This window comes from Thamnophis sirtalis, unplaced genomic scaffold, assembly GCF_051295495.1.
Source record: "Thamnophis sirtalis isolate CommonGarterSnake01/CBP01778 unplaced genomic scaffold, rThaSir2_p1.2 scaffold_13, whole genome shotgun sequence".
Classification (NCBI taxonomy): domain Eukaryota; kingdom Metazoa; phylum Chordata; class Lepidosauria; order Squamata; family Natricidae; genus Thamnophis; species Thamnophis sirtalis.
The window spans coordinates 11,461,326-11,483,733 of record NW_028261393.1 but is presented as its reverse complement, the minus strand read 5'-3'; the positions used below and the strand labels follow the sequence as shown (position 1 = coordinate 11,483,733).

Below are 22,408 nucleotides of genomic sequence, written 5' to 3'. Positions count from 1 at the left end.
TGTTCTACGAACCAATATGGTTCGAGTTAAAAATCCATTTCATGGAAATGATTAAAGCGTAGTGGATAAGGAATATGGAGGGCTCCTAATGGTACAGAATGTCAAGAGGACCAAGTGAGGGATGCAGAATTCAGATCAACTTTCCTTCAAATATGTGATGGATTCCAACCTGAAACGACCCAGAGGGTGCCAGGTGGCAGAAGATTGACCCAGATGCTCAGATCACCATTCTTGTTGGTGACATGGAACCTCATGGAATTGTGTGGTGTGGGTTTGCATCTGGGATGCCATTGGCCTGTGGTGGAAGCAGTGGTGGTGGTGGAGATAAATCCAGCCTCTCCACTGATGGTTTATGGTTACAGTGGGTCATCTCTGCCACTGACTCACGGCACCAGCTTCTACTAGGAGAAGAAGATGCTTTTGTGTGTGTTTAAAGCTTTGAGGTTCAACTTGGTGTCCCAACCCTTATCCAATAACTTAATTAAATATAGCAAGCAGAAGACAACACAGTCCATCGGGGGTGGGGAGAACAGAGAAGGAGAAGAAAGAAACAAAGACATTCACGCTTCCACACTCTTCGAGGTAGAGAAAGAGACAGGTTGGTCATCTCCTTCTCTCCAGGATGGCTGGGTCAGGTGAAGGATGGGGGATACACCAACCCAGGGCCTGAGCGACGGCTTCGTAGTAGAAGACGCAGCTAGAGAGAAGACAAGAGTTCATCAAAGCTTGCAACATTGCTCTTCAACCTTTGGCCTGTTCCCAGCCCTACCTGGATCATTCCAAAGCCCAACTCACCTGCTCGGCTGCTGGTCCTGAAGTCAACAGGTGAACGGGCTGCTCGTTCTCTGGGTTCCGGGCGGTGGGATCGGCCCAGTGGTCTAGCAAGAGGCGGACAATCTGTTCTTGATAAGGATGGCCATGTAGACCAGCTGCCATGTGCAGAGCGGTGTTGCCATGGGCCTGAGGATAGAGAAAGGCCCTTGATGGTAAGGCTACGCTCAGCTTATTGTCTTCTTATCAAGAGAGGCATTCACTGGAAAGGCCAATGCACGGAGGCTCTCGGGGGATGAACCTGAAATCTGCATACCACACCTTCTTTAGGTAGAAAAGGCTCTCCAACCCCGTCTCAGTTCCATATACAAAATTAATGTTGTGGCTCTTAAGGTACAGCAAGATGAGAAATTCATTCATGCATCTCCAATACGACTGCCAAGCCACCCACTCAGTTCTCATCTGTTTGACTTCTGCACCACATGTTGTTGAGATAGGCTTCCCCCCCTCTTGCAGCTGAGCAGGAAAATGGTTTTTAAAAGAAGAAGTACCTTGTCTAAGACACCATGCCTCAGCAGTCATTCTCTCTCTCTCTCTCTCTTCCTCCCTCCCCCTCTCGCTCTCCTCCTCCTCCCTCTCCCTCTTCTCTCAGTTTCCCTTTTCCCAAATGCCTTCCAGATATTCTTTGCCTGCTGCTTCCAAGATCTGCAGCATTGACAGTTGCTAACTGTAACCAACGGCAGTTATACGGGCAACCCTCAATTTACAACTATTCATCAGCATCTGTTCAAAGTTTCAACACTGGGGGAAAAAAAAGGACTTACAATGTGTACAACGTGTTGCTTACCTGTGTTTACAATGGTTGCAGTGTCCCGGGGTCATGTGTGATCACCATTTGTGACTTCCCACAAACTTAATGGGGGGAAGCCAGATTTGCTTAACAACTACATGATTTACTTGGTTCCACCACAAATCCGCGAAGCCCTTATCCGCGGAGACATAAGCGCGAAGACTAATTCGCGCCGTTCGAAGCGCTAAGGAAAAACGCGACTCTACCGCGATGACATAATCGCGGAGGGCAAATCCACGCATTCCCAAGCACTCAGCATCCTAACCCTAACCCTAACCCTAACCCTAACCCTAACCCTAAACCTAACCCTAAACCTAACCCTAAACCTAACCCTAAACCTAACTCTAAACCTAAACCTAACCCTAACCTAACCTAACCCTAACCCTAAAACAAACCCCTAAACCTAATCCTAACCCTTACCTTAATATAAATCCGCTTTCTGCCGCCGCGCTGTTTTAAAGCGCCCTTCTGTGCCGCGCTGTTGTCGCGGCGGTGATGACGTGCGGTGATGACATCGCGGCTTTAGCGACGCGATTTTATCACTGCTATTTTGACAAGCGCGGTTTTGTCGTGCCACGGATTTACTTAACAACCATGGCAAAAGCAAAGTTATAAAGTTGCGTGCAACTCATTGAACAACTGCCTTGCTCAGTAACAGAAATTCTGGTCCCAAGTGTGGCCGTTAACCGAGGACTACCTGTAGTCCAAAGGACAGGCTGGACGCTGTAAGAAAACACCCCTTCCCACCCCCTCTTCACTGTAGGCAAGGGTTGCGAATGGGGGAATCCTAATTGCTATTAACAATTTTCTTGTTTTATAATGTAGCAAAGAAAATGCAAAAGTAAATAAAAGGAAAGATAGGGAAGGAAAAAGGGAAGAGAAAAGTGGGGGAAAGAAAAGGGCAAAGCGAAAGAGAAGGCCTCGACTTCCGACGGCAGTAGAACAAGGCATTACCTAAAGCTATTATGCCACAGTAAAAAGTTGAGGTTGGATGTTAATGCCTAGTTAATGCGTACCTTAATGTTTACAAAATTCTGACGTTCTTGTCCAGGCAGTTTGAGGAGGAATTGGACCAAAGGCAGGTTTGCAGCCTGAACAGCTAAATGCAGGATGGTTTTACTGCTCTTCAAGTCCTAGCCAAAGTCAAAGAAAGGCAAAGGTCAGTCAGCCAGGCATTGGTGGGTCTAGGGCAGGGGTCAGCAACCTGCGGCTCTGGAGCCACATGTGGCTTTTTCATCCCTCTGCTGTGGCTCCCTGTCACTCAAAATATGTGTCGCAACCGCCAATGTGCCGGCATGCGATTTATTGAGCTTTTTGACCCCTGGTAGGCCAACCATGGATAAATCCAAGAAATGTTTTAGAAGAAAAGAGAACATTTAATTCAACTACATGTGCTAGTTTTGTGGCCACTCAGGAAATAGTCAGGGACCGGAAGGGTTTTGTGGCTCCCGGTGTTTTTTCTGTGGGAAACGGGTCCAAATGGCTCTTTGAGTGTTTAACGTTCCCCGGTCTAGGGAATTTTCCAGTTTGGTCTAAGGCAGGGGTCTCCAACCTTGGCAACTGGTGGCTTCAACTCCCAGAATCCTCCAGCCAGCAAAGCCAAGGTTGACGTTTGCCAGATTTAAAGTTTCCAAGGTTGAAGACCCCTGGTCTAAAGGGGTCCCTTCTTTAGATGGAACTGTGTATTATTTCCAAGTCAGAACGAAGTCAGCTCTGTCGCACTGGTGCCCACCTTCGGATGGGGGGGGGGCTGGTCTTTTGCCTTCCCATCTTTCCTTGTGGCGCTATTGCAGGGGTGTCAAACTGAGGGCCCAGGGTCTGGATCTGGCCTGTGGGGCCACCCTGGAAACAGCGAAGGACTGGCCCGCAGTGCCAGCAAAAACAGCGCTTGGGAGGGACGCACGCCCTCGACGTGAGTGACATTGAGCTGGCCACACCCACCCTGGCCACACCTACTCTGTGTCTCCGAAGTCAAACATAACCCTGATGCGGCCCTCAATGAAATCGCATTCGACACCCCTGTGCTATTGTAACTGCTCTTTCCGGGAAAGTCAGGAATCCTCCTATTTTGCCACGATAGGAATCCTTACCTAACCACTTACCTGGCTCTTGTAATCAGCACCAAGTTGCAAAAGCTGCTGAATACACAGCAGTAAGTTCTGCAGGAGGTGTTGGGACAAGGGCTCCATGTTTTGTGTCTGGAAGGCAGCATTGTGAGCCATGACAGCACAGTGCAAAGGAGTGAGACCTGTACAAACACCGTAGAAAAGGAGTCAGACCAGGGGTGGGTTTCAAAATTTTTACAACCTATTCTGTAGGTGTGGCCTGTTTTGTGGGAGTGGCTTGGTGGTCATGTGACTGGGTGGGTGTGGCTTGGTGGGCGTGTGACTGGGTGGGCATGGCCAACTTGGAAAATGTGGTGAAACTCACTTAACGTTCTTGCTTAGCAACCAAAATTTTGGGCTCAATTGTGGTCATAAGTTCTTTTTCCTTTTCTTTCTTTCTTTCTTTCTTTCTTTCTTTCTTTCTTTCTTTCTTTCTTTCTTTCTTTCTTTCTTTCTTTCTTCTTTCTTTCTCTTTCTCTCTCACATACACACACTCTTTCTTTCCTTCCTTCCTTTTGTCTCTCTCTCTCTCTTTCTTTCTTTCTTTCTTTCTTTCTTTCTTTCTTTCTTTCTTTCTTCTCTCTCTCCCACTTCCCTTTTCTTTCTTTTTTCTTTCTCTTTCCATCTTTGTCTCTCTCTTTTTTTCTCACTCTCCCTCCATTCCTTCCTTCCTTCTTTCTTTTCTTGTGTGTATCTCTTCCTTTCCTGTGTGTATCTTTCCTCCTTCCTTCCTTCCTTCCTTCCTTCCTTCCTTCCTTCCTTCCTTTCTTCCTTCCTTCCTTCCAGAACAGGTTTCAAAAGGTACGCTAAATTTCACGAACCGGTTCTGGCGTACTAGTGCGAACTGGGAGAAACCCACCCCTGAGTCAGATGGTGTGTCTGCATTGTGTGTGTGTGTGTGTGTGTGTGTGTTTTGACTCCTGATATCTTGATTCGGGACTAGCCCCTACAGTTTTCTTGGCAAGATTTTGGAAGTGGCCTCGTTCCTAGGGCTGGGAGAAAGGGACTGGGCCAATGTGGGACTAGAATTCACAGTCTCCTGGTGAGTGGCCTGAAATCATCCAGCTAGTGTTCATGCCTATTGCCTATGGTAGGACTAGAACTCACTCTCTCCTGGTGATTGGCTTAGTCACCTGGCTGGTGTTCATGCCTATTGCCTAAGGTGGGGCTAGAACTCACAGTCTCCTGGTGATCAGCCTAAAGTCATCCAGTTGGTATTCATGCCTACTGCTTAGGGCGGGACTATAACTCACAGTCTCCTGGTGATTGGCCCAAAGGTATCTAGCCAGCTTTCATGCCTAAGGCAGAACTAGAACACACATTCTGCTGGTTTCTAGTACCTTAACTACTACACCAACGTGACTCTTAAATATACTCCAGAGGAAGATGGTTGTGAGAAAAATCACAAACTTTTATCATCTTATTGTTATGGTTGGTTCCCAGAGAGCTACTGTTCTGACCGAAGCTTCCCGAGAGCATGAAGCAAACTCCTGGTCCCGACAAAACCCCCTTATATTAATTCACTGTGAATTCTGCTCATTCACATCTAGCAAAGTCTTTCGAGGGAGGATTTACAGTCACGGACCTTATCTGGCTTGGAGAGCTGCCAGCCCAATATCTGCAAAACCTGGCAAGGAGTCTCGGAGAGTCAGGAACCAATTAAGCGAACTAATGGTCTCCTGCAAACTCCACTCCCCTTTCGCTCCTCTTTTAATTCCTCTGGAAGGGTCCACTCATCGTCCACCTGTGGCCTTTCTCCCAAGTTGACCCCTGTTGTTTAGCTATTCCCTTCATCTGGCAACTCTGTGCATGTGAACCCAGGGAACAGGCTCCAGCTGTTTGTCTGCCTCACTGATGTCTGACTCTGAAGGCAGCTGAAAACTGACCTGTGGCTCTGGCCCCCTCTCTGCCTCCGACACAGAGCCCTCCTCAGAGCCTTCCCCAGACTCCAGGAGTGGCCCATCTTCCTCCCCAACCTCCTCACTGTCTGAATCTGCTTCCAGCTCTGCTGGCGGGCCACAACAGCTGTGGATTCAGGCAGCTGTTATGTACACAGCCAATTGCAAGCATCTGTATTATCTGTGAAGAGATTTGTGCCCTCCCTGGATCAGAAGAAGACTGTTAGAAGGGCAATCAGAAAGCTCTCTGCCCTAACATCCAGGAGGGGAGAGGATGGCTTTAAACTGTGAAATGGTTCAGTGGCTGGAAGTTTTGTAACCCTGACTTCTTCTCAATGAATCTTGCTAACGGAAAAATAAAATAGTGTGAATGCTTGGAGGGGAAAAAAAAAATCACTTTTGGTTCAGGCAGTTGCCCAAGAACCTGACACTTACCTTCAAAATTTCTGGCTTCCACGTTGACAGGAGCCCCAGTCATCATGACAGCCTAGAAAAGAAGCCGGGGGTGGGGGGAAATAATAAAGCCGATGTGTGTTTTGGAAAAGATTTGTTTGAGTCATGAGATTTTCCATGCTGGCTCAGGATATCTAGGAAACGTAGTTCCAGTACATCAGGAGCTCCTGGAGGTCAAGCTATGCAAAGCTTTCATGGGGTCACTTTGAAGGAGATTCAACCCAGTCATCACGTCAAAAGAGATGTGCTAAATCAAGCAGGAGGGCATTTTCACTAGCCAGGTTAGAACTGCCCTGCCAGTTTAACAAGTAAGCTAAAAGTTCCCTTCGCACATTTGTGCTAGTCGTTCCTGACTCTAGGGGGCGGTGCTCATCTCCATTTCAAAGCCGAAGAGCCAGCACTGTCCAAAGACGTCTCTGTGGTCATGTGGCCGGCATGACTCAACACCAAAGACGCATGGAACGCTGTTACCTTCCCATCAAAGGTGGTTGGTATTTTTCTACTTGCATTTTTTACGTGCTTTCAAACTGCTAGGTTGGCAGAAGCTGGGACAAGTAACGGGAGCTCACTCCATTACGCGGTGCTAGGGATTCAAACCGCTGAACTGCTGACCTTTCTGATTGACAAGCTCAGCGTCTTAGCCACTGAGCCACCTCAGGTAGTCCTTGACTTATAACCATTTGCTTAGCAAGCAGAAATCACAAAAGCACTGAATTTTTTGGGGACTTAGGACCAGTCCTTGCATTTATGACCAACGCAGCATCCATCCAGTCCCATGATCAAAATGTAGGTGCTTGGCCATCAACATACATTTGTGGTGGCAATGTCCCAGGATCTGGTGGTTGTCATTTATGGTGGCTTTCCCAGCCAGTTTCCAACAAGCAAAATTCAACAGAGGAGCCTAGATTTGCTGAATGGCCACGTGATTTACTTAATGATGGCATCGGATTTGTTTAACAACCATGGTCAAAAAGATCGTAAAACGGGGCATGACTCACTTAGCAACCACCTTGCTTAACTATGGAAATTAGCAATAGCAATAGCAATTAGACTTATATACCGCTTCATAGGGCTTTCAGCCCTCTCTAAGCGGTTTACAGAGTCAGCCTATTGCCCCCAACAACAATCTGGGTCCTCATTTTACCCACCTCGGAAGGATGGAAGGCTGATTCAACCCTGAGCCGGTGAGATTTGAACAGCCGAACTGCAGAACTGCAGTCAGCTGAAGTAGCCTGCAGTGCTGCATTTAACCACTGCGCCACCTCGGCTCTTTTAAATTCTAGTCCCCGTTGTCGTAATTCAAAGGCTACCTATACTTTTGCTGGCTTATCAGTGGCTTTCTAAGCATATCCCCAAACTGCATGGATTAGCAATCTAACCCTACTTTTGTGCTTCTCTGATGCTTTGCTCAGGGCATTGAGACAGGTAGTTTTCATCTCTGCTAAAGAAGTACAGGTAGTCCTCATCGAGTGACGGTTCAAAGTTACAACGGGACTGAAAAAAGTGACGTCGCGACCATTTTTCACAGTTATGACCTTTGCAGCATCCCCCATGATTATGTGATTAAAACTCAGGCGCTACTTTTCCCAAGGCTGTTCGGGGGTGGGGGTGGGTGGGGAATAGGCCAGTCTCACCTCAATGACACTGGGCAGCCCGTAGGTGGCGCCAAGGTGCAACACAGTCTGCCCCTTTTGGTCCATGGCATTGACGTCTGCTCCCAGCAAAATCAGGTCCTTCACGATGTTAGGTTGATTGGCTGCAGCCGCCACTAATAATGGAGTCTGGGTGCAAAGGGGGAAAAAAAAAAATTGAACCGAAGAAGCTTCTTGGATGAGAAGCGAAACGTTTTCAAAGGGAAGGAAAAAAAAAAGCAAGAAAGTCCAGTTGCCTTTTGGAAAAGCATCCTTGGGACAACCTTGACCTGGATGGCTGAGAATCTGGCTCTTTAGAGAATTGATTGAGGGCACAATCTTAATAGATGGTTCGTATAAGGCAGCCAGTTCATTAGGGAGGCAGGAATGGATGGGAGGAATGACACACTATCATAAGCTTTTGTCACTCAGCATCAGTCCAGCTCAGGGATTCTCAATTTGAAGATGTATGGACTTCAAGTGGACTTCAAAAGTTTCAGTAACGGGTTCTCTGCCTGGTGGCTGGGTGGGTGTGGCCAGGTCGGTATGGCCTAGTCAGCCTCCTGCACCATGGCGATGTGTGTGTGTGTCTGTGTGTGTGTGTTTTCTTGCCTTCCCCAGGCTCCGGGGGCTTTGCTTGAGCCTCCCTCAGGCTCTGGAAGCCTTCTGCAGGCTGGAAATGGGCCCATTTCCTGCCTTCCTGAGCTTCCAGGAGGCATGTTTTTCCCCCTCTCTGAGCCTCTGTGTGCGCCCTGCACTTACCTCACATCCAAAATGGGTCGCGTGAAGACTCCTGGGTAGGGAGGGGTGGGCGTGGCCAGCCAGGGGTGGCATTTTGGAGGGTTCGCTGAATTGGGCAGAATCCTAGCTAGAGGATTCTAGAGCAGCCCACCCCTGCTTCAGCTCCCCAAATTCAACTCCCCTCAGCCCCCTCAACTCCCCCCAAAATAAATTCTGGAGAATTCTGAGAATTGAAGTCTGCACATCTTAGAGCTTCCGAAGTAGAGAAACGTGGGTTGCTACCTTGTACAGCTGATAGTTGGAAGGGAGCTCTAGGCACAGTGTCATTTGGGAGGATGACCATTGCTTCTGGCTGCTGCCCTGATCTGCCTATTCTAGATCCAAAACTGTGATTGTTGTAAGAAAAATAAATAAAAATAGGCCCAACTCTAATATTTGCATCTAGTGGGAACATATGTCCAAATCTGCTTCCGAGTGGCATTTTTGTTTATATTGTAATCTCAGATTCTTGAAGGACAGATGCCGATGCTTTCCCATTCCAGTATAACATAGAGCAGCAGATGATGCAGGACAAGCCACAGGGGTGATGGCAAGAGACTGCTTTCAGGCAAGATACCTGTAGCAATACCTGTGCAGGGAGAGAACCTGTGCAGCTAATCCAGGGACCTTTAAACTTGGCAACTTTAACACTTGTGGACTTCAACTCCCAGAATTCTCCAGCCAGCATGGGAATGTTAAGACTTGTGGACTTCAACTCCCAGAATTCCCCAGCCAGCATGGGAACTTTAAGACTTGTGGACTTCAACTCCCAGAATTCCCCAGCCAGCAATGGAACGTTAAGACTTGTGGACTTCAACTCCCAGAATTCCTCAGCCAGCATGGGAACCTTAAGACTTGTGGACTTCAACTCCCAGAATTCCCCAGCCAGCATGGGAACTTTAAGACTTGTGGACTTCAACTCCCACAATTCCCCAGCCAGCAATGGAATGTTAAGACTTGTGGACTTCAACTCCCACAATTCCCCAGCCAGCATGGGAACTTTAAGATTTGTAGACTTCAGCTCCCAGAATTCCCCAGCCACCAGAGGAACTTCAAGACTTGTAGACTTCAGCTCCCAGAATTCCTCAGCCAGCATGGCTAGTTGGGGGATTCTGGAAGTTTATGTCCAGAAATCTAAAAGTTGCCATGTTTGGAGACCCCTGTCACAGAACACACTCACCTTCCCCCTGTGTTCTTTGATATCCAACTGTCCACAATCTCGGAGCATTTCAGCGGCAGCATATGAAAATGGGCGGAGTCCTTGAGCCACAAAGAGATGGAGCAACCTAGAGAAAAAAAAGGGCTCAGAATGATCCAAAGTCCACTATACAGTTTGGATAGCCACTTCCCATGTCAACATCCTTACCCACACTTTTTTTTTTAAAGCACTCTGACTTCAGAAACTTTTGTGAGTTTACAACAAGCACTGAGGATTCTCCCTTCGCCTCCCCCCCAACCTTTTAAGCAACTTGTTCTCCCATTTGCAAACTCGCTGGCTGCATGTCTTATTTTATAATTTGAATTTTGAAGGGTGGCCAAGTTTCAGTCTATTTCCAGATAAAGGATCCCAGGAAGGAAAACCAAGGTCGCTCTTGAATTCATAAAGCCAATTGTGTAGGGGAGGACATCCCTTACCTGATCCTAGCTTTCTCAGACATAGTAAGGTGTTGTGGCCCAGCAGGAACCATTGGAGCTGCCACCAGACTCCGACAGCCCTGAGTCGGCCCTGGAGGATGTGGAAGACCCTGGACAGGGTTCCGACTTCGAGCAGGGCGCAGAGAGACTGGTTGGCCACCAGGTGGCGCCTGAGCCTTGGATCAGTGGGGAGGAGACAAGGAGAGTGATCCAGAAACCAACAGTGAGTTGTTCTGGGATGCACGCCGTCGAAGAACTACTCGGCGTCAAGAACAACTACGTAATTACAGGAGGTAATTACGCTCAACTGATGGTCATTAGGCTCCTCTCCAGACTATAAAAAAGACTGCTTGTGCCACGCCCTTCTTGCAGAAGTCAACGCTTTGACTAAAGAGAAACAAACTTGGCAGGCTGGATTGCTGCCAGAGTTTGTCTGAATTGCTGCCAAGGTTTGTCGGCCTTGCTGCCAAGGTCCTTATCTGTTTGTTTACTTGGCTTTCAGCCACCGAGAATCTGGTCTTGTGATTAAAGGACATTCTCATTAAGCGTGTCTCGGCTTTCGTTACTGGACGGAGGAGGGGGTCAGAACAGTAAGGTATCTACTACATTTTCATTTATAGTATCCTAATCGGTACCTTGTGCAACACCTATAGTGGTGTCTAAAGGTGAAGGAAGCAAGGATGACTTGCAAAGACAGAAAGCTATAGATTCTAATGAACGGTATCGGCATACATTGGACTTAGTTATGTATCTTTTTTCCCCTTTTTTCTCACGTCATTCATTGACAGAATTTTGCTTGCTGCTCCTCTGTGTTTCCTTGACCTTGGCAACTTGACGATGTGGCCTTCAACTCCCTGAATCCCCCACACAGCATGAACTCCACCCATCTTCAAGTTGTCAAGATTGAGAAATGCTGCCTTTTGCCTTTTCTCGGTGGGTATAACATTACTTACCTGAAATGGAATAGCGTGTGGGATATGATTATCTATTATTAGGGATTAGCACAGTAGATATGCATACGGCTGCAAAGGAATTATCACAAGGGCATCTACACAGATTTAACATATAAAAATGCAAACTGTAAATCTACTGGTTGCCTTTGTTGCGTGGCAATACTTTGCGGGCCACCCAATTGCCATGCTTTCCCCCCCTATCAGATTGACTCTAAGTGGCAAGAAAACGGCACAGCTGCCACCGTTTAATCCTGTTTTACGCTGCAACCATGGATGTTTTCCCAGTGTGATGCATTCCAGATGTGATACGACTATACAACACTTGGCATTTCTAGCCAGTAAGGTCTTTGGCTTTCCAAGCTGGAAATTGTAGGCTTCACCTTTCTGGAAAGCAGCAAATTGGGAACAGATTCCAGTCCTTTTCCCAGTTGGTTCCTATGTAGCCTGCTTGTTATCATCATCATTTTACGACCCCATAAACCCTTTGCTGGGTGGAGTCTGGGCAACTGAATAGAGCTAGCAGTTGAATGGCCAGATGCCCTTCCTGGTCGCCAGTGTGGAGTTTTGTTCAGCAGATATATTCTCATTGGGCCCAGAGAGGGGTTGGGGTTGCCCTTAAAGTGCATCCGGCGACTGCAGTTAGTCCAGAATGCAGCCGCGCGAGTGATAGTGGGCACACCGCGGTTCGCCCACGTTACACCCATCCTCCGCGAGCTGCACTGGCTACCTGTCGATCTCCGGGTGCGCTTCAGGGTATTGATGACCACCTTTAAAGCACTCCATGGTAGTGGATCTGGGTACTTGAGAGACCGCCTTCTGCCGATCACCTCCCTCCGACCGATTAGATCGCATAGACTGGGCCTCCTCCGAACTCCATCCGCCAGTCAATGTCGACTGGCGACTACACGGAGGAGAGCCTTTTCTGTTGCAGCTCCGACCCTGTGGAACGACCTCCCCGTCGAGATCCGTACCCTCACCACCATCCAGACCTTCCGCACAGCCCTCAAGACCTGGCTCTCCCATCAGGCTGGGGATAGGTTCCCAATTTACCCGCCCGAGTGTTGACTGTTGAATGCAAGTTGTGTTTTATTATTTTCTTTCTTTTGTTCACATATTGTTTGTCCTTGATATTGCACCCCCTTCCCTGTGATTGTAAGCCGCCCTGAGTCCCCTCAGGGAAAAGGGCGGCCTATAAATCTTAATAAAATGACTAAAAAAAAAATGACTAAAGAGAGAGAGAAATATCTGCCTCTACCTGGGATCGAACTCACAGCCTGCTGATTGTGTGGCGAGAGCGCCACTTCTGGGCCACTGCACCATTCTATGTAGCCTTCTTGTTATCTGCTTCCCAAAACCTTTCATTCTTTTCCCACCTCCGTCCCAAAGAAGAACACGGAATGAGTTTCTCAGTGGGATGGTGCCCCAGGTGTACCCTTACGTGTCGCCATCTTCATCCTGCTGCAAAAGGCGAGAGAGAGCTACATTCTGGATCTGTGCCCGAGCTTGAGTCAGTTCCCCCGGATCTACATCCACAGATAAGTCTACATAACTCCCAGGAAGGAGGAGGCAAGCGTTGTTTTGTTCCTGTCCCAGCCAGGAGGTCTCCGAGCTTGGATAAAGATGGACAGCTTCGGTGGCAACCTTCTGGATGGAAATTTAAAAAAAAATAGGTAAACAGGTGTTGGAGTGAAGCTGATCTAAAGATGGATGTTTCCGCCTTCTGCACCTCTGCCCATGGTCCTTGCTAACCTTTCATGCCTAAGACAGGATTAGAACTCAGGAATGAAGGTGAATATACCTGTCCCTGGATAATGTTGCGGGATCAGAGGTGGGATTCAGCCGGTTCTCTCCAGTTCTAGCAAATCAGTAGCGGTGGCGGCTGCGGGAAGCTCCACTCATCCGCCCTGACGTAACGAGGGAGTACTGTGCATGCACAGATGTGGCACGGTGCGCTCACATTTGCGAACCAGTAGGGAAGGTAAGTGAATCCCACCACTGTGCAGGATCCAAGCTACGTCGGTCATTGAGACCAGAAATTTTGTCTTCTGAGATGTTGGAATCGTGCTGGAGCCCATCTTCAGAAAACTTCTCTCCGGCACGAGTCTGAAAGCTTGAAAGACAAAACCTCTGGTCCCAATGACCGACCCAGATTGGATCCTTCAGGATTAGAACTCACAATCTCCTGTATTCTAGGCCAGCATCTTAACCACTACACCAAACTGTTTCTTAGGGATGTGTTGTTCGCGCCATCATGGTTCTAGTCTGATCAGCCTCCCTTTGCCTGTTAAATATTTCACAACTGATTCCATAGGGTATGTTTTTTTTCCCCCCTCAAGTTCCCGGGTGAGCATTCAGGAAAGGGAATGAATGGATGCCTGGCTCAATTTTTACAGTTCCAAACCAGCACCACATTTCCTCCTACAGACAGTAGTTCAGCTCATCTGGATAGCACCTGGATAGGGAAAATGAGCCCAGACTTCTCTACTTTGCAAATACATCTGGGCACTTTAAAAAAAAAAAGAAATATATAACATACTGCTTTCTCATCATCCTTTCCAAAGAAAAGATGTGAATTGCACTTTGGAAAGGCTCCCGGCACGCGTTGAGAGATCACATCTGCACACAATTCTCAGGATACTCTTTTTGAGGAGCAAGTGGCTTTTTTACAGCCAGCTTGAGACATTGATATGGATCCCCTGCTAAATACCCCCAGGGAGCTCATTCTGTCCCACTTCCATCCCCCTTCATCTCACCTCGTAATTTACCGCTGATGTTATCTTGGAAGGATAGGCTTCCTTGGGACCTCCAGGATCTGCTGCTCCATAAATATTGGTTTCTAAGGGAGGGCAGGGGCTCATCACATCGTACTGGCTCCCTGGAGGCTGGAGATGGAAATCGTTGCCAGGGTCCACACACGGGTAGTGAAAATCTGGAGAGAAAGCTCCTTGGCTGGAGGCATCTGGTTGCCAGGCGGGAAAGGCAGCAATTGGATACTGAGGAACGGTAGACTGTTCTAGAGGAGAAACCCCTTTTTCTATTGTTCCATGGGGCTCTAAGGAAAGAAATTTGGGGAAGTTCCAATCAGTGCATAAAGTTGATTTCTTTGGAAAAGCAGAAAATGCTTAGATCGCTGTATTCAGGCCTACACTGATGACCTTAGTTATCTACTGAAGCTGTCTAAAGGTGAAGAATTGTCATACATACAAACCCACCATCCTAGGGCCCAACGTTTGGGAAGCCAGGCTCTGCCTGTCACAAGCCAGGACAAAGGGTGAGTGATGGAGGAGTAACACCTCCTTGAAAAACCTTGGTCCAGCTGGCCCGGCTGGTAGCACCTCATAGGGGCCCCTTTCCAGGGTTATAGGAGAAGACAGTCAACGGTTTTGAAGGCAGAAGAGGACTCTACGCCCCAACGGCAGATAAAGCTGAAGATCCATCTTCTAGGACTGGGATGGCGAACCTTTGGCACACATGCCACAGGTGGCACACGGAGCCATTTGTCAGGGCACGCAAGGCCAGCAGAGTTCAGCCTTTTTAAAGCCATTTTTCGCCCTCCCCAGGCTCCAGAGGCTTTCTAGGAGCCTGGGGAGGGCGAAAACAGGCCCTCCAGAGGCTTCAGGAGCTTCCCTGAAGCCTACGGAGCACAAAAAAATGGCCCTATGGGAAAACCGGAAATTCAGGAATAGACCCAGGAAGATGTGATTTTCAGTGCCATTGTAACTTGGAACTGTCAGGCCTGCAACCATATTTTCCTTTGTATCCTTGGCCTGCCACACTTTCTATTATTCTACTATGCATTTTCTATTGTGGGAAAATGGGAGGGGGGATTGCACGGAGTTAGATGCTATGTAACCATAACAAAATTCTTTCTAGAAAGCCAAGGTCATCCTTTGTCTTTGCACCTCTGCACCTGACTGGAACTGGATGGGTGGAACTGTCAACCTGGCAGTGGAATATTGGACCGTGTGATGGACTGGTGGGTGTGGGGGCAAGATCCTGAACTTTCAACTGGGTGGGGAAAACCGGGAATCTTTCAGATTTGGGTTTTCCCAGATGTGCCAATATGGCTCTCTTAATAAATTGGAACCTTGAGGAATGCTTTGCCTGGGACTCTGATTTAATTTTGGATGCTATTTGGAACCCTGACAGGAACAGTCACTGAATGAATGGTTGTAAGTTGGGAACCACCTGTAGTTGGCAGTGCCATTTTGAGAATGGAGCAATAATTCTGTAACGGTAAGAACTAGGAAATGGATTAGATGGATTAAATAGATCGAGATTGAGAGATAAAGAGATAGATAATGAGTTCAATCTGAAACTGCTTGGAAGTTTATTAAGTGATCTAAGCCCAAAATAAATTAGTGTTGCTGCAATTTAAGTGGAAAACCCTTAAGTACCTCAAATGCTTTGCATAATCTGTTAACCTCCAGATGCACTGGGAAATCTCTGCTCTGTTAGAATTGCTGGAGTTGTTAAGATGCCAGCTGGAGGGCACCATGTTTAGAGAAGCTGATGGAAAGCTAAATTCACAAGAGCATTTGTGACAGAGATAAAGCAATTACATCCCCAGATGTCTGAGTCCACTCACCTGGCCAGCTGGCTTCTAAAGCTCCTGGAGGGATCTGAAATGGGAATAGAAAGAGAGAGAAAATAATCAATCCGAGAAAGGCAATAAGACCAGGTTGGATCAACCCTCTCTGTTCAAATGCATTTCAGGAAGAAGACAAACGAAGGCCCAAAATAGTTCAGTGATTCCACAAAGAGCCTAGAAAGAAACTGAGTTGTGTCGGTGATGAATCTCAGTCATCCAGGCAAGGGTGCCTTAAAGGTGGAATGGAACAACTCACTGCAGCCAACGTACCATGGCTAATTCACCACAACCAACTTGCCACAGCCAACTTGCCATGGCCAACGTATCATGGCCAATTCACTACAACCAACTTGCCATGGCCAACTTGCCATGGCCAACTTGCCATGGCCAACGTACCATGGCCAATTAACTACAACCACCTGCTATGGCCAACTTGCCATGGCCAATGTACCATGGCCAATTCACTACAACCAACTTGCTACGGCCAACTTGCCATGATCAACTCACCATGGCCAACTTGCCACAGTCAACTTGCCATGACCAACTTGCCACAAGACAACCTCGCTGTGGGACAATTCAACAATTCAATTCAATTATTTAAAATAGTTTAAAACATATTTTGATTTTTGTCATTCGCATTTCACTTTGTCCCTCAATTCAGCATCCTTTCTTTAATGATTCTATTCCATTATTTCTTTGATATTAGTGTAACTCTTGTCCTGCGGTGAATTGGCCATGGTGAATTGTTCCCGTGGTGAGTTGGCTGCAGAGAGTTGGCCATGTTGAGTTGGCAGGCAAAGGCGCCTGAAGGTTGAATCATGGCAACGGGACAAAATTGGTCCAGTTGCCATGATTCAACTTTCAAATTGAGTTGTGCTTCAGAGAAGGGTGTGGCTATCTGCATGTAATATGGGTGTCCAGGTGCATTCAGCAGGTGACTCACCAGGGGTGCAGGGCTGTGGGTCAGAGCAGCTTGTTGTTGTCTTCGTTGCTCCAGTAACTTCCGCACAGTCTGAGGTGGTGGCCCTTTGCAGCCTGTAAGTAGACAGAGAGAATTGGGATATTAGAACTGTGGTACATGTGGGGATCATCCATAACTTTCCTTTGAGGTATATAGTCTTCAGGACAATTGCCCCAATATCAGACTATTAGCTATACAATTTGGGATGAACACTCTTTGAATGGTGTGGGAGTAGGAATGGATTTCCAGAGGGAAAATAATTGCAGCTGACTGGAACCAGGAGTACCATTCAGGTGACTCTGAGGACACACCTCCAAGTGCTACAAAGACCCTCTAAAATGATGTAAATGACCAGCTGTCTGCAAGAATATGCCGTATTTTTCGGAATATAAGACGCGGCGAAGTATTAGACGCACCTAGATTTTGGGGAGGAAAACAAGGGAAAAATATCTTCCTCTGCCTCTCAGCAATTTGCCTCCTTGCAACAAACAGTACAGATAATATACACTGTTTGTAATGTTATATTTCGGACTACACTTGTGCAGATGCTGTTAAAATTGATGTGCTTTCTGGAAGTATAGTTATTCTCTGCTATTTAAAAGAATAGCACTTTTTAAAACAATAGCAGGGGGCCTCTTCAGATCAAGCATCTATTTTCAGATCAAGCATCTATTCTTCATTTTGTTAAGCTGTCTAGAACAATAATAAAGCAGTTTTTAAAAAAATAAGTGAAATAGTTTGAACTTTCTATTGGCATTTATAGTTGTTAACTTAGCTCCTTGCAGCAAACAGCCTGATTAGCACAAGGGGAAAAAATCTGCCTCCCAGCAATTTGCCAGTGGAGCAAACAGCAAGTTTCACTTTCAATTTCTCCCAATCATCAGCTGTTTAAGGCTGCAGGGATTGATATAGCTTACTGAAGCCTCAGCAAGCCCCCGTTTGCTGCAAAGAGGTAAATTTCTGGGAGGCAAAGGCCAAAGAGTGGGTGGGGCCAATGGGTGGGTGGGACTACATTCAGTGTATAAGATGCACCCAAATTTTCACCCTCTTTTAGGAGGGAAAAAGGTGCATCTTATACTCCAAAAATACAGTAAATCCTGCCATTCCCCACTACCTGTCACAGCTGAAGAAGCTTCTTGGATGAGTTACTCTATAAGATTGATCTCAGAGAGTGATTGGCCCAAAATCACCCAGCCATCTCTCATGCCTAAAGCAAGACTAGAATTCACAGTCTCTTGGTGATTGGTCCAAAGTCACCCAGGTGGCCTTTATGCCTCAAGTGGGACTAGAACTCCCATCTCCTGGTTTCCAGGCCAGCGCCTTAACCTTTACTTTTATTGAGCATTTTAACAACAATAGTAAGAACTAGTACAAACTAAAATAGAATGAAAAAGAATAAAGGATGGAAGAAAAGAAAAATCTAAAGGTGCAGAAAGAAAATAGGTAGCAGTTGAGAAAAAGTAAAAAGATATTCAGAAGATGGCAGTCTTTTTCACAGCAATTATAGGTACAATTATGTTTTAACTTCTCTCTAAAGTTACATCATAACACTTGCCTTTCTATAATCTATAATCTCATCTACAATGCATCCTGTCTAATCATCAGAGTCATACAAGTTCACATTTTTCTTTCTTGCGCACAAAAAGCCCATAAGGAGTTTCCAATCACGGATAAACGTTATCTTTTCTCTGAACACGCCAGTCGATTTAGCCATTTCAGCAAGTTCTGTCATCTTCTTCACCAACCATGCCCTCTGCTATAGCCGTTGCCAAATCTTTCCATCTTTATGTGTTACCATAATCTTGCTTGCAGGTATCGTATCTAAAAAAACCAAAAACCAGCGTTCCGCATCTCTTCTCTAGCTGTTTCAATCCCAGGAGGAAAAGTTATGGTTTCAATTGAATGTTAAGCTTTAAAATCCTCTGAATCACTGTATGTGTTTAAGCCTTCAGCAAAAGATGCTTTAAGACTTCCGTGCTTCCAGCCCCTGAAAAGTGGTATCATCAGCATGTTTGAGGTTGCTCCTAGCAATTTCAATTCCGTTCCGATCGCTTCCATTCCAACTCTTTCTCATGATATATTCTGCAGATTAGTAAAAACAAGCAGCGTGACCATGTACAGTGTTAGGTAATACTCCATTCCCGATTTAGAACCACTTAATTGCTCCACATTCTGTTCTAACTGCTCCTCCGCGGGGTCGTCCTACCAATTCTTCAACAGACAGATTAGATAGCCTGGCATTCCCCGTGTTTTCGAGGGCCATTCAGCATTCGTTCTGGTGTACACAATCAAAAGCCTTAATATATTCAATGAAGCATGAAAAGAAATTTTGATATTTTGTTTTCGGTCTTTTCCCGCAGCCATCAAATGAGAGCAACGTGCTTTTAATGGACCCAACCTCTTTGAGATCCACATGTACAGCTAACGATATTCTCCTTCCAAATATAAGAACTTCGAATAACTTTATGGCTACTTTGAATGCACACTAATTGGCATACATTAAAATGAAATTTTCTGGCATACAGCTCTCAAAGGGTTATCCCTTGCAGTATACACTACATACACATGACAAATAAAGAAATAAGCAAGCAAGCAAATAAATAAATAAATGCAAATTTATGCATATAGTTAAAGGTAAAGGTTCCCCTTGCACATATGTGCTAGTCGTTCTCAACTCTAGGGGGCAGTGCTTATCTCCGTTTTAAAGCCAAAGAGCCAGCGCTGTCCAAAGACGTCTTCGTAGTCATGTGGCCTGCATGACTAAATGCCAAAGGTGCATGGAACGCTGTTCCCTTCCCACCAAAGTGGTCCCTATTTTTCTACTTGCATTTTTACCTGCTTTCGAACAGCTAGGTTGGCAGAAGCTGGGACAAAAAACAGGATTCGAACCGCCGAACTGCCGACCTTTCTGATTGACAAGCTCAGCATCTTAGCCACTGAGCCACCGTACGATGTTGATCCAAAAAAGAAGGAACGCGATAGGATCTGGAGCTCAACTCCATTTGAGGTTAATGACATTAAGGGAATTAACACGGATGCATTTGTTTGCCCAGGCAGGATCTGAGATATTAGAAGTTCAATTCCTTCTTGGCTTGTCTGAACTGCTAATTGCATTTCAGGAAAGTTGATTCTGGTGCTCTTGGGTGCCTTCTTTGCTGTGCAAACAGCATTTTTCTATGTCTTACTTGGCAGGCAGCACTTTCTAGAGGGAGTTTTGTTTGAAGCTATGTAGAAAGAAGACACAGCAAGGAAAGAGATAATAGTGATTTGGCTTCTTCACACTCTTCTGTCAGTGGCCGCATCAAGGATGGGCTTTCGCTAACAGAACAACAGAGTTAGAAGGGACCTTAAAGGCAAAGGTTCCCCTAGTGTTCCTGACTCTAAGGGGCGATGCTCATCTCCATTTCAAAGGCAAAGAGGCAGCGCTGTCCAAAGATGTCTCCGTGGTCATGTGGCTGGCATGACTAAACGCCAAAGGCACATGGAACGCTGTTACCTTCCCACCAAAAGTGGTTCCTATTTTTTTACTTGGATTTTTACATGCTTTCGAACTGCTAGGTTGGCAGAAGCTGGGACAAGTAACAAGAGCTCACTCCGTTACACGGTTGTAGGGATTTGAACCACCGAACTGCCGACTTTTCAATCGACAAGCTCAGCATCTTAGCCACTGAGCTGTCCCTTTTTAGAAGGGACCTTGGGGGTCTTCTAATCCAACCACCTGCTCCAGCAGAAAAACCTTATACCAATTTGGTATACAAATGGCCATCCGATCTCTTCTTAAAAACCTCCAGTGTTGGGGCACCCATAACTTCTGGAGGCAAGTCGTTCCACTGTTTGATTCTTCTCACTATCAGGAAATTTCTCCTTAGTTCTAGGTGGATTCTCTCCTTGATCAGTTTTCATCCATTTCTTCTTCTCCTGCCTTCCAGTGGTTTAGAAAACAGGTTGACCCTCCTGCCACTCTCTTCTTTGGGGCAGCCCCTTCAACATTAGAAAACTGCGATCATGTCACCTCCTCATTCTTATTTTCATTAAACTAGACATACCTGACAGAGGTGGTATTCAGCAGGTTCTGACCAATTCTGGAGAACCGGTAGCGGAAATTTTGAGTAGTTTGGAGAACTGGTAAATACCACCTTTGACTGGCCCCATCCCCATCTATTCTCTGCCTCCTGAGTCCCAGTTGATTGGAAGGAAATGGGGATTTTGCAGTAACCTCCCCCTGCTACGCCCACCAAGCCACGCCCTCCAAGCCACGCCCTCCAAGCCACAGAACTGGTAGTAAACAATTTTGAATCTCACAATTGATACCCAATTCCTGAAACCCTTCTTCATTTCTTTTAGCCTCCAGCCTTCTAATCATCTTTGTCGTTCTTTTCTGCACTCTTTCTAGAGTCTCAAGTTTTTTTTTTTTATATTGTGGTGACCAAAACTGGATGTCATATTCCAAGTGTGGCCAAGTGTGGTCAAGCTAACCAATCTCCCCCCCTCTTTATAGTGAGGGCTGTACAGGTAGTCATAGAAGCAGAGAAAACTAACAGCAGAAAGAGACCTGGTAGTCCATCAAATGTGTCCTTTCAGTTTTTGTTTCTTTTCTTCTGTCAGTTCTCTTTTTCATTCATGCATTTATTATTATTATTATTTATCATTATTATTTATTCTTGTTGGATAAAAGGTGGATCCTTGATTGATGAGCGCGATCGAGACCACAAAATTTCCATGGCTAAGCCTGGCAGTTGTTAAGTGAGTTTTGCCCCATTTTAGGTGACCTTTCTTGCCACCGTTGCTAAGTGAATCATTGCAGTTAAGTTAGTAAAAGGGTTGTTAAGTGAATCTGGCTTCCCCCTGGACTTTGCTTGTCAGAAGGTCGCAAAGGATGATCACGTGACTTCGGGATGCTGCACCCGTTGTAAATATGGACCAGTCGCCAAGCACCTGAATTTTGATCATGTGATTGCGGGGAGGCTGCAAAAGCCGTAAGTGTGAAAAACAGTGATATGTCACCATTGAACTGTCACTAAACGAATGGTTTTAAGATGAGGACCACTTGTATTTGGTCTATGCATGCCAACCTTGGAATTGCAAAGACCAGGGCAAAGAAAAAAAAAAAGGCAACGGGATTTTATGCACAACTAATTTGAAAGTATATTAAATTAATCAGATCTGGTAATGATGATATTAAATTTATCTTTATGCACTTTAAATGTTCATTCCATATTAAATCCTAATTTCCCCATTATTACTAATTCCATCTTTATGATTGTATCATTGCCCTCTGGTGTCCCATGATAAATTGCATTTTGGCAGCTGGGGCCATCCCCCAGGATTTTCAGGATGTGTAGGACCTCAAAAGGTACACTTCAGATCGAGAGGAAAGATTTAGGGCAGGGATCTGGGAGCATTCTGGGAGCGGAAGTCCACACATCTTAAAACTGCCAAGTTTGGAAAAACACTGATTTAGGATAACAGTTGACAGGAGGAGAAGAAGGACTTCTGATTGAGCAAGCCTGACTTGCCATATTTTGAAGGGAGTGAATAATAGGTTTTAGTGTAGGGTGCAAAAACCGTGACTTAAGAGACCAAAATGGCCCTCCTGCATATGTGCTGTCCTAGCAATTCTCTCTTTTTTTAAAAAAAATATTTCTACGTTTTTCTTTAACATATGTAAGTATTTAGTAAACAGTGTATTGCCTGGGTCCATTTACATATACATAATAATAGTAATAATAATACTCTTTACTTGTACTTATAATATTCCTCCAGCTTCTACTTTCTACCTT

At 46.0% G+C, this 22,408-nt stretch overlaps 1 protein-coding gene across 1 annotated transcript; it reads right to left on the bottom strand.

Moving 5' to 3' along the window:
- Window positions 1-267: 267 nt before the first annotated feature.
- Window positions 268-18,410, bottom strand: NFKBID (NFKB inhibitor delta). The gene is made up of 12 exons (XM_087728028.1): window positions 18,374-18,410; window positions 16,611-16,702; window positions 15,665-15,698; window positions 13,830-14,128; window positions 12,515-12,720; window positions 9,669-9,774; window positions 7,712-7,858; window positions 6,060-6,111; window positions 3,724-3,869; window positions 2,638-2,754; window positions 796-960; window positions 268-697 (listed from the first exon to the last, which is right to left on the bottom strand). Exons 1-12 carry the CDS (start codon window positions 18,408-18,410, stop codon window positions 632-634), a joined length of 1,467 nt encoding a protein of 488 aa, XP_087584154.1. The 3' UTR covers window positions 268-631.
- Between the last annotated feature and the right edge of the window lie 3,998 nt (window positions 18,411-22,408).